Source organism: Melanostigma gelatinosum (genome assembly GCF_949748355.1).
Source record: "Melanostigma gelatinosum genome assembly, chromosome: 16".
Classification (NCBI taxonomy): Eukaryota; Metazoa; Chordata; class Actinopteri; order Perciformes; family Zoarcidae; genus Melanostigma; species Melanostigma gelatinosum.
In genome coordinates, this window is record NC_136649.1 from 14,906,476 (window position 1) to 14,918,742 (window position 12,267).

The 12,267-nt window shown below is 44.5% G+C and overlaps 1 protein-coding gene across 2 annotated transcripts; it reads right to left on the reverse strand.

The window, feature by feature from the left end:
• Positions 1-447: 447 nt before the first annotated feature.
• tonsl (tonsoku-like, DNA repair protein) lies at positions 448-10,164 on the reverse strand. 2 transcript variants are annotated; one of them, XM_079286013.1, is made up of 28 exons: positions 10,009-10,164; positions 9,831-9,926; positions 9,104-9,246; positions 8,760-8,943; positions 8,511-8,640; positions 8,214-8,385; positions 7,983-8,097; positions 7,740-7,891; positions 7,469-7,621; positions 7,254-7,379; positions 6,910-7,108; positions 6,759-6,814; positions 6,569-6,658; positions 6,306-6,378; positions 6,050-6,213; positions 5,715-5,838; positions 5,363-5,604; positions 4,518-5,004; positions 4,226-4,419; positions 3,894-4,000; positions 3,528-3,684; positions 3,366-3,444; positions 2,982-3,289; positions 2,588-2,759; positions 1,765-1,940; positions 1,546-1,619; positions 1,129-1,262; positions 448-957 (listed from the first exon to the last, which is right to left on the reverse strand). In XM_079286013.1, exons 1-28 carry the CDS (start codon positions 10,031-10,033, stop codon positions 758-760), a joined length of 4,332 nt encoding a protein of 1,443 aa, XP_079142139.1. In that variant the 5' UTR covers positions 10,034-10,164; the 3' UTR covers positions 448-757. The 2 variants fall into 2 exon arrangements, with proteins under 2 accessions (XP_079142139.1, XP_079142140.1); XM_079286014.1 differs by lacking the exons at positions 448-957; positions 1,129-1,262; positions 1,546-1,619 and having other exon boundaries at positions 1,791-1,940; positions 2,574-2,759.
• Positions 10,165-12,267: the final 2,103 nt, after the last annotated feature.

Sequence of the window (12,267 nt, forward strand, 5' to 3'; positions counted from 1 at the left end):
AAAATGTACAGAGAAAAAAACTGGGCTTTGTGAAACTTCTTTGTGGCGAAGCTTCTCAGATACCTTTCGTTTCGATACTTGAACTCCTGCACCTCATGGCATCCAGTCTGTGTGTAGCTTTTAAGGATGGACAGATGGCAAAAAACAAGCAACCCTTGCCCACTAAGCTTCCTCTGCACCAAAGCAATGAAAAGGAGAAACAAAAACATGTTTGAAGTTGGTGTTAAATCGGTGATACAGGCCGGAATACATGTGAAAATGTGTGAGCCAAATGTCTTGAAGACAGCACTGTCCTATCACAGCTCATTGGCTTCATCAAACAGCAGATCATCCTCACCTCTTTGTGTATATAAACCAGAAAGAATCCCTTCATAGAGATGAAAAATGGACAAAAGCCTCATGAGTCACTTTAATTGTTTTTTTTATATTAAATCATACAATCCGGTATCCAGCGGGTGCGTTACGACACAAACACACTGCTGCCAACATAACAAACTTAAGACTTTGACAGACACACATAAACGAGTACAAAATAGAACCCCATAAAGCATTCACACAGAATGTCCGTGGATGCCATGTCACTGGCAGTTTGCTGCTTTTGAAGACTTAAGTGCGCAGCCTCAAGTGATGACTGCTAACAGAGTGGACCCTTTAAGGAATAGCACCCTTATCATACAAGTTGTGTGTTAACCCTAACCCAGCGTCCGCGATTAACGATCTGCCATTGTGTCTCTGACACGTTTCACTTTCCCCCTCTTCACGAGGAGGCGCCAGCAGAGAGCAGACACTTGCTGTTCCGGTCAATGAAGTGTCCACGGGACCGACTCGTGTCCCAGCTCTGCTTTAAGGCCTGCCGGTCCAGCTTGTTGAGTCCCTGAGAGCAAAGACGGAGGTCCTTGACCAGCTCCGACAAGCCATCCAGACCGGCACTGTCCCAGGGGCCGGACACCTCGCAACCTGTGGGAGAAGCAACAAGGAGCTTGTATTAAACTGTAAATAATAAAATGAATTTAGTTTTCCAGCTAATTCAATTTGAACAATATTCCCATTTTATAATCTTCAATAACCCCTTTGAACCTTCCAGTTTAAATATGTAACGGCCATGTTAGGTTCAACACACACTGGTACCTTGAAGGTTTAGAAGGGTCAGAGGTCGACGAGCCTCTCTGAGTGAGATCAGGATGTTGTGAAGTGCTGCTGAGGTAACAGACGGATTTCCTGACAGGTTCAGACTCACCAGAGTCGGACATGAAGGCAGGCACCTGGAAGGAGAAACCAAAAAGTTTCAGAGAGAAACTGATGATTGCAGACAGAGGCAAACAAAGGACGACAGACCAAACCATAGAACTCCTAAATGAAAGACTGTTCACAGTGAAAAAGAGGCCGTGGCTTTGTGTTGATGTACGAGGCATGAAATGAATCCAATCATAATTCTGAGCACATGTTCACAGACGTTTGGCAGCACACTTCAAAGATGTGATTACAGAGTAATTATGATTAAAGTTATGCATATTCTCACAAAACAATGCAGGGGCACACACTCACCTGGCCAAGGTGGCTACACTGCTGTCCGTCAACCCGTTTGCTGCCAGACTCAGGTGGGTCAGTGAACACTCATCCTAGTACAAAGACCAATGATGTGATTCGTTGGTATTGTACCGACGTTACAGTTAAAGCTCTCAAGTGTTCCACACGTGAATGATAGCCGTGTATTCATTAAATAGTTTGTGTGCAGAGTACCGAACATGATTTATGCGCGTGTACCTGCGACAGGATTTTGGTGAGGTGTTCCAGCGCCGGGTAATCAGCCGGACCCCTGCAGACAGCAGACAGGTCCAGGTGTGTGAGACAGTGGAGAGGCAGAGTCTTTAACAGCAGCTCAAAGCCAGTGGAGCCCAGTGCATTGTGGGACAGACACACTGATTTCAGGTGGCCGGTTCCTGAAAGATCAAAAGGATATTAATCTATTTATCGATATACTCATTGTAAAAAATAAAACAAAAACACATTTCTTTCAAGCTGATGAAGATAATATGTTGGTTCCTGATACATATTGACTTGTACATGAATAATACCAGCCTTTGTCATTTCTAGTTACTCATTGACAACACAGTCTTTAGACCGTCACTTTTTAGAGTTATTTATTTTGCACAATTCAAACAACAAAATTTTAAATAATCAAACATAACAGAAATAAATGAATATCACAGTGCAGGAAGAGACAGAAAGCCAACTTGGCTTATTTGAAGCCTCAACCTATATAATATTACAAAATTACAAAGAAAAAATAAAATATGCATAAGACATTACATTACAACAAAACAAAGAAAGAAAGAAAAGAAAAAAAAATAATGTAATCGTGTCGAGTGTGAGTGAGCGTGTGTGTGTGCATGTGTAATATAACAGCTAAAACAAGAAAGACATGAAAACTAATACACAAACAAACTGTTACAAAACAGCAATTAGATGTTCTTTTAGGCATCTTTTAAAACATTTCACAGAGGGACATTCTTTTGTTAGGTGGGAAAAGTCATTCCATAGTTTGGTTCGCCCAAATCTTATTGAAAATTTACCTCTTTGTCCTCACCTGTCAGAGCGTTGGCCAGCAGCAGGCGATGCTGCTGTAGGAAGCGGGCGGTGAGGCCACAGGCCTGCAGAGACAGCTTGGCTAGCAGAGGGCAGCAGGACAGCAGACAGGACAGGGTCTCGGACACTCCGTCACCCAGCTGGTTCATGCTGAGGTCAAGCTCCTCCAGGCACTGTACGAGGAAACGACCACAAACAGCATTTTGTTTGTAGTACTGAATCCAACAGCAGCACGTCTTTCCATGACTTTTTATAATCTACAGATCTCACTGTGAACAGATTGCTGTCGGACTTTGGTGGAGGAAAAATCGCTGCACAATAAAACAGAAACTATCTGCATGGATAAGAGTAAAAAGAGTGAGCAAAACAAAAACTCGTCCAGCCTGGCTCTTTACCGGAAACGCAGGATGGCTCTGTCCCTTCAAAGCATTTATTAAATTCTCCAGCCCTTCCCCTGTAATGCCGTTGGCAGAAATGTCCAACAGCCGAAGCCGAGGCATGGTGACCGTAGTGGCAACCAGATCGGGAAGAAGGTTGTCATTGAGACGGTTGCCGGAAATATGCAGCTCGGTGAGGCTGGCCTGCAGTTTTAGGGCACGAAGGAGCGGGTTGAGGGAGGAGGCCGCCAAGCTGAGGCCGCAAACCGACACAGAGGAGCTCCCGTCCTGCACCTCACACAGCCGGGTGACACGCTTGTTCTCATCTGCAGGGAGACAAACACATGCTCCAGGACGGGGTATCAAAATGTGTGTGTCTGGTTATTTGTGTGTGTTGCTCACCCACTGCCAGGCTGTTACAGGCTTTCTTATAGCGCTCAGGGAGAGGAGGAACAACCCAGGAGCTAACCTCAGCCAGAACCTACAACAGAACACACCTTTAAAAGTCTATGAAAATAAGTGAAAGTAATAGTAAAAAGATACTTTTCTTAAAGCCAGCCTTACCTCTTCATTGGTGTGTAGGACAGCCAGCAGCAGGTCCTGCGGGGAGAGCAGAGCACCTTCCTTCTGCAGTGAGAGGCGAGGCAGGAGGCCACATTTCTGGTAATAACGCTGAGCGGCCTGCTCACACAGCCAGGACACGGTGCAGGAGTCCGCCTCACTGGAACACAGAGGAGTGAGGATATGGATAAAAAAAAAAACAGGCAAAAATGTTAAATCTGCAAAAAATGAATTACTGGTATCTTTTAAATCACTTCTTAAAACCCATTTTTACACACTGGCTTTTATGCGATGTCGTCGCTTTGCTGCTTTATTTTGTATTATTATTATTAGTCATTCATATCATTCAAAAGGTACATATTCACCAACCTTTGTGGAACTGGGATGAGGAAAACATCCTCCTGAACTCTGACCCTCATTCTGATCGGTGGAGGCAGTGATCTCGGCATGGAAGCAGCAAAGCTTTGAGCTGGAAGCTGAAATAAATGGACGAATAAAGAAACAACAAACACATGAGCAAAACAGATTGGAAATCAGATCCAGTGGGTTTCGATCCACGGTGAAGATGACGGCATTCAAGCTGCAGCAGTGTCTTTTCCACCATTGCGACATACTGTCAGGTGTGTTTGGTTTTTTCTATAGTAGAACTGACTCCATCTCTAACTTACACAGGGTTTGATACAGAGGGTTTTTTTTCTGACCTGCATGATTATCTGTGGGGGTGGTGGCGTGTCCGGTCTGACGTCCTCATCGTCTGTGACTGTGGGGCTGTGTGACCTGTTCACCTCTCGTCTGCCCAACCTGACCATCCCGGGCATCTGAGTCATTTTGACCTGCTGAGGCTTCAGAAAGCTGCTCTTTTTCACAGAGAGACTCCTGCTGGAGAACGACGGAACTGCAGAACATGACAGAAAAGAGGAGCACAATGACGGTAAAAATAAGCAAAGAAATGTAGAGGAACATAAGATGAGACAAAAATAGTGAAGTCATTACCTCTGTAGGCTGCGTCAGAGTTTAAGAGCCTGTTTTGGCCTCTTGCTGATGCGGACACGGCTGCGTCCTCCCCTCTCAGCTCACTCTGATCCACTCCAAGCCTCCTCTTCTTCTTCGGCTGGATTTCCCCCAAATCATCCTCCAGCCAGTCATCAGCCAGATCCTCCTCCTCTGGAACCAGGGCTGATTTGTTGCTGGATGTAACAGCTGTTGTGCTGGAGAACTGAGGCTGGGACAGACCCTGGAGAAGAGTTTTGGCGCTGCCTAAGCCTCGAATGGCGCTGTGGTACTCCTCTCGGGCAAAGACAGATGGCGCGGGAGCCTCCCTGAGACTTTCTAGACCGGAGTTGGGGATCGGGTTGGTTTCCCTGTTCGGGGGGACTTCCTTTTGACTCGGGGCTGCTGGGAAACTGCGTCGAGGGCGGATGGCATGGAGAGGACTCAGCTGGCAGTCAGAGTCGCTGTCTTCTGAGGAGCTGCCGTTATTCTAAGGACGACATACATACAAATCACTTACAGTACTTGTAGATCTAAAGAATTCACTTTCAGTGGCAGGGTTTCTGCAGGGAACAACCAAGCTAATCCAAGACTTTTCCTTACATCACATAGAATGCTATTTAACCGTCCAAAGCATGAAAGCAGCCGTGATGGCCTAAATGGATTTATTTATATGTCAGATAATTATTTTCAGGACATACAGACAGTTGCTCCAGGATTAAACAGCCTCTTGCAGCACAACTTTTAGTTTGAAAAGGTGTATAAAGTCTCCTGACAGGTTATAATCAGATACAAAAACATTATAGTATTTCTATCGTCATATAAAAGAGGCATTTGGCAGACATTACCCCGTACAAGACAGCAGCCTCTGTTCCTCTGGCTCTGTGCCGCTGTGACGAGCCGTTGCTCTTCCACCGTTTGGGGCTGGCCGGTACCGCCTTCACCTCTGAGCTCCTGCTGGTCCGGGGCCTGTCTTGGCTGGAGGAACAGCCCCTTTCAGAGGACAGCAGCGGCTCTGAGAACTCAGCATCAAACACCTGGCTGTCCTGCAGCTCATCAAAAGCCTTGGCTGGGGCCGGAGCAGCGGGCACTGTGTTAGACAGAGATATAAAAACAAAACAAAACAAAAAAACTGTGTCTGAAAGAATATTTTAAAAAGCAAACCGAGGCGAAACTGTTGTGATGATGCAAAGGCCTCACCTCCCCCTGCAAGAGCCTTCCTTAGCAGTCTCTCTGTAGCGATGCACTCCTGCTTGGCGTCCTTGTCCAACTCTCTGCTGTACGTCCTCTGCCACTGGCGCAGGGTGTCCATGGCGGTGTGACCCTGACAGAGGATGGTGGACGCATGAGACAGATGCACGCATGTAAGACCCATCGGAACAGATTTGGTTGGTTGGGTAATAACGCAACGCAGAGGGGCGGTAACTATTTCGCCCAGAAGGACACACGAACAGGGACTCGCATGCACGTGCGAACGGCCAGGCTACCAAAACAAAACAAGAGAGCGGCTCGGATCACAACACACACACACACACCTTAGAGTTGTGTTGGGTGACAGAAGCCCCTCGTTCCACCAAGAGTCTTGCAACTTTGAAATTGCCACAAGAGAGGGCGTCGTGTAGAGGTGTCACTCCATCACACGAGGGTCCACCAGGATCATTGATGTTAGCGCCGTGCTCCAGAAGCACAGCCACAATGTCTGCATGAGAGAAAGAGTTGCTTTTTTTGATATTTTTTTTGTAAAAGCAACATTTAAAGCAGGTTATATTAAGTTAATATGAAATCAGTTACCATAGTGGCCGTGGTTGCAGGCCTCATGAAGAGGAGTCCAGCCACAATAGTCTCTTGGGTTCACTGGGTGACCCTGACATACAGACAAGCAGAGCATCATTAGTCATCATACAATCCAGGTTCTCTTTTTTTTTAGTAAGATATTTTACTGTTAACTGAGGATTTTCTTGCCATTTGTCTGGATGACAATTTTGTCTTAATTTAACACTTAAAAAATGTGCATTATTTATTGAAACAAAAATGACAAATGTTGTTTTCCTCACCTGTTCCACCAGATACTGGACCTGCTTCAGGTTTCCGTCAATACAAGCCCTGTGCAGAGTCGTCTCGCCCTTCTCGTTCCTCCTGTTCCACTAAAGTAGGAAAACAGATGCAGAAAGAGCAGACGGTAAACCACTGAAGAGGGAGGACACATGATTGCTGGGGAAAATGACACCGGATGTGATCACTCACCCTTCCCGTCTTCCTCCTTCCTGATACCATCTTGTCATAACCTTCCAAATCATCATCTAGAAAGCACATGAAAAGTCATACGAGACACATATAAACAAACGGAAACATATAACGTTAAAATTTGTCGAGAGAGGCAGAATGCCAGTTGTACCCGAGTCTGAGAGAACGACATCACTGTCATCCAGCGGTTCACTGTTGTCCATCTCCTCCTCTTCATCGTCCTCACCATCACTCCCATCTGGACTCCAGCCCTCAGCAGCACACAGCTCCCGCAGCCTCGCCTCAGTGTCGCCAATCTTTGGCGAGGCGTGCCGTCTCTGCGACGCCAGCCAGAGCCTCAACGCGCGTTTCTGTTGGAGAGAAGTGAACGTTTTCACACAGTAACTGCTTTTAGAACCTTTAGAAAGTATTGTTCTTTACACATGGCATATGGATTGGCAGCTATTAAAAGGGCAGCTGTGTACGTAACAGCCTTTCAAATCCATTTCAGCTCACATGTAGTCTGGTCTGGCCAGACTTCTGAGCGCAGAGTGAGGCCGCACTGTAGCTGCCGTCTATTTCCTCAAAGCCACAGCCGCTCTCCTCCTGAGCTGTTGCGATGTTCAGCCAGGTACTACACTCCTGATATAGACACAAACAAGTGATGAAAGTGGGTAATAAAGAGAGTAATGTTGGGTGAAGATACATATATATATATGGTACATGTATACCTCAGTAGCGCTGCCCTGGCGTAAAGCCAGCTCCTGTCTGTAGTGCTCCACTGCCTTGCTGTGCTGCCTCAGGTCGGTGTAGGTCGCAGCCAGGGACACATGGATGACAGCCAGCTCCCTTGCAGGCTTTCCCAAAACTTCAGCGCCCTTTAACTGCAACACATAGAAAACACAACTTAACACAACTCATGATATTGTGTGAATACACTTGACTGGAGAGAGGTTCAAATGCAGTCATGTTGGGTGAGGTAAACACTGAAATGTTCTTTACCTGAGCTTGATACGCATCCAGAGCTTTGCTGTAGCAGCCGACCTTACAGTAAAGGTCCCCCAGCTGCTCTGCCAGCCCCACGGCCTGATGGGAGCTCAGTCCTTTGCCCGGATCCTCCCCCAACTCTTCCTCCAATTTACAACCCTGGTCCGCTATAGAATTCACACAAACCACGACATCAACTCAGCTATCTTTGTGAAAAAAAAAGTCAAATAATCAACAAGACTGAGTGGATAAACACACCATATTTAAAAGCTTTCTTCACTGTTTGCCTGTCCAGTGGCTGCTGGGAACCCAGAAAGACGGCTTTCTTCAGAGATCGTCTAGCTGCTACAAAATCAGCCAGAGACAGCTGCACCTGTGGATGAATGTCATGCAGATGCACCGGTTACAAAGTGCACAGCCACAATCACAGAAAACGGGTACTTGGTTGAATGCATAATTTGACTATTTTTGCGAATGGGGTTTTTGTACCTTGCCAATGCAGTGAAAGCACTCGCTCTCACTGAACTTGTCTTTGATCTTCCTTGCACACTCTTTGGCCTGTTGAAGGCAGCGCACAGCATTAGACTGCTGACCATGACGGAAGTAAATGTTGCCCAGGTTAAAGTTTGCACGGTAGAGATCCTCCAGCAGATGACTCTTCCTTTACAGGACAAGAATACAGAAAGCAGAATTAACAAGTTCATGGTAATCTTTAAATCCCTGTTGTACTGAAAAAAACTGAAACTTTTTTTAGTTTTACATTATTATAGTTTAGGATGTTCTTACTCTGCAATGAAGACACTTCGTCTGATGAACTCGCTGCAACGTTTGTGTTCCCCTAGATGATCACAGACCAGACCAAGATTGAGGAAGAGGCGTGCCTTCATCTCTCTGATCTCTCGCTCTGGCACAGTCCCTGGAAGAAAGAAAAACATTGGAACAGACAAAAGTTACAAAAACTATGGGCACTAGATCATTTAACAGGCTCCATAAAAACCCTGAGGATAAAAACAAGTACATTAAAACAGTGCAGACCTTCAAGACGGTCATCCACGATGGCCAGGCTCTTCCTGAAGGCCTCCTCCGCTTGCTCCAAGCTCTTCCTCGATTGGTCTGATTCATAACGGAAGAGGTAGGTTCGACCAATAGTGGCGAGGGCCCTTTGCTCCTCAGCATGATCTCTGACAGAGCGAGCTAGGTCCAGGTGACATCGCTGGTACTAAAGAGGAAAAATACATACGACCCATTAAATGCTTTCTGAAGTGCTTTTAACATGAGCCGGCACGCTTGTATCACTACAGTACTAACCTAAATAGTTTTAAGTATTGGTTTAATGCCCACAAAAAGACATTCTGTATAAGGCAGAACAATCTACTCACTTTCAGTGCAGCTTCAATGTTTCCCATCTCTGCGTAGCATTCTCCTATCTTACGATGGGCCACAGCTCGTCCAATCACATCGTTTAGCACCTCAGAGAGAGACAACTCCTGCTGGTGCTCCCTGATGGCCGCCTCATAATCACCTGAGAGACACAAAAACAACAGGAGGATGAATGAGTAGATTAAGAACAGGACACAGTAATATCGGCGCTGCACTTTACATTACTGGAAATTGTTATATATTTTGTTTTTTGTGATAAGTGCATCGGGACAGAAAGAGCGTGTAACATACACACAACATGTGACAGAGACACAAGAAATGATTGCAGCAGGACTAAAATAGAAGACAACTAAATTGATTAAACTACTAGAAATGTCACGCTAGTAGCAGTTTAATTATTAAAGAGGCAGCAGCAGAAGAAGACAGTGGTCATTCTTCAATGTCCAATATCATGTGAAGGTATTGTGAGTAAATTGACGTTTAGTTTTTTTTAAATTAGGAGTTGTGTCTAGTGAAATAACCCCGATCTGTATTATGAGTAACTCTGTATAATCAGCATTATTTACACACATGACGGCTATCAATTCAGTTTGAAAACTATGTCTATTTCACATCATTATGCCTTTATTATACATAATAAATGCCATCTGCACAGATTCCTATTGCTGCATTACATTTCGTCATTCAAAAGCAACTTTAATATTGTGACTATCATGAACCACTTACCACTCCTGGACAGCAGTTCTCCCAGCTGATTGCAGATGGTTGCTTCCTCTCGTAGATTGTTGCTGTTCTGCGCTTTGCTCTTTGCTTTCTGCAGCTCTGCGGAGAAATCCCACATTGAGCAGATCCCGCATCAACAGTGTAAACAAACAAAGCAAAAACGTGCTGAATCAAAACTTACGTTTTATCTCCCGTGAGGAGCTCATCTTGATTCGGAACTGATTGGCAAAAGCTGTGTTAGCTAACCACAACGCAACGCCATCCGCATTAGCTTCGCTATCTGGATGACACCCAACTGGCAAATTAAAAACAACTTTTTTTAAACTTTATTTTCACTTGTACTTGCATTTGCATGTCAATCAATGTCCTCGTTGTCAGTGTATTTATCCGATCGTGTTCAACATCTCATCAAACAGCGCTACCTAGAGAACATCTCAGTAAACGTCTTTATATTCCAGCTATCGGTCCTCTGTAAACTTTACAATGCCCCGCCAGTATTGCGCGACACCAATGACGAGTCGACACTGTATCTGAGAAGTGTGACCTCCCCCGATCATTGCCTGTCAGGTACAAATCCCGCCTGGCTCAATAGGATTATAAAATGTTGTGTTCTACACTGCCCTCAACCTTTACCATCGCTATAATTTAGCACTTAAAGATAACGCATATGATTTGTAAACGTGTCTGTGGATGGTGTACTGCAGACAACTGAGTGTGTCTCTCTGACAGACTAAACTCAGGGCACAGGAACAAATTATTCTCATATGACTGCCGTTCATTGGCTAACGCCAGAAGCGTGACGTAGGTCTACATGGAAACAAAGAGAAGGGTGAGTTCAAGATACACATTCTGGTGACTTGTTACAGTTTGACAACTAGCGATTGTAGATGCACTTAAATCCCCCCCCCCCCCCCCCCCCCACACACACAAAGCTATGGTACAAAAATATAGGATTAGAATAAAGCCTCGTGAGTGAAACAATGCATACAGACGTAACAAAAGGCCCATGAGGTCGTGTCGATGAGTAGCTGGTGCCTGTTTCTGAACTCTTCTGTATGTGGGCCAAGCGAAGTCACTTCGGTCAGAAAGGTTAGGAGGGACGTTACTTCCGGAGCCAGTTTTGACCTAAATTATCACATCTAAACACGATGTCACTGTTGGCTCGTCCATTATGCTGCAGCAAGGGAGATAATGAGATCTGTTTGTTTATAGGTAATATTAATTATGATTCCATTCTGCTAGGGAGATAACAACAGATATCTTGTATTATTTGAATTGGTCGGAAAAACTATTGAAATACCTCATAATACTGTCAGGATAGAAAGTTATTCCGAGCTGAATTAGCAACATTCATCAAAAATGTTTGTTCATGTTAATAAATGTAAAGATATACACTTCACTCTCTTCTTCTATGAAATATCATGGACGCCTGCTAGATATACAAGACAAACTGAAACATCTGCACACCGCGTCTTCTGCAGAAAATGTTACTTACCATTAAATAATAAGCACATATTATTCTGCATTAGATATTATTTCCTGCACAAGGCACGGTGTCTGTTTTATGTCCTACTTATGAACATTTTCTGGAGAGGTTTTTATTTAATTCCATATCAAATCATATTTTAACACCACTGTACAACAACAAAAAAATCTGTGTATGAATCATACATTGTTTGTTAGTTTGTGTAATTTGGTAGCTGGTATTTGCTGCGTCAGCAGGACTCAAATCCGCAAATCTGAAACACAAACAATGCCGAACGTTACTGACATCAATTTTCAGATTGAAGTCCATGGAGCTAACCCAAATTCATGATTTTATAATCCAACTGTTCAGACTGACAAAAGGAGGCCACACGGCTGGTGACGTGCTGAGATGTTTGTTTTTTTATTGGCTTATGCAGATGGACAGCACGCCTTGACAGACAAATAGTGGTGCAGCCAGTCGAGTGCGTTGCTAAACTGAAAATACATCCGTTATTTCTCCTCTTGAGTTTGTTAAAGCAGCTTGATAGGTGTGTGTGATGATCAGTCTGTTGTAACCAAATGCATGTCGTCCAGTATTTATTCATCAATCATCTGACAAAAACAGACGAACAGAGGAATTAAGCAAATATTAAAATGCTGTTGCTTTAATGGCTTAATATTCCACATTATATATCCTCTAAATTATGTATTTATAGGTCTATTGTTTGAAGAATTCAGTTGTCCTTATTTCTGCTGGATTTGCCAACACATCAACCTGTGTCATCATTTTTTTCTTTTTTGGAGCATCCAAAAATATTCCCCGGAGAAAAAACAGGAGACAGACACGAAAATAAATCCACATCCAGAAAACCCGACATTCACAGTCGAGGCAGAGATTTATTTTGACATGCCAGACCCAAGACTCCTGCATCAGAAGGAGCCGAGAAGCCTTTCACATCAGACAAAGAGCTCC

What these genes read in the sequence shown, in the direction of transcription:
- tonsl (XM_079286013.1), bottom strand. Translation starts at nt 10,033, where the DNA reads ATGAGCTCCTCACGGGAGATAAAAC. An exon ending in CGTGGATGACCGTCTTGAAG is followed by an intron (nt 8,641 to 8,759) that starts GTCTGCACTGTT and finishes TCTTTCTTCCAG; the next exon opens with GGACTGTGCCAGAGCGAGAG. An exon ending in CTGGCCAGACCAGACTACAT is followed by an intron (nt 7,109 to 7,253) that starts GTGAGCTGAAAT and finishes TCTCTCCAACAG; the next exon opens with AAACGCGCGTTGAGGCTCTG.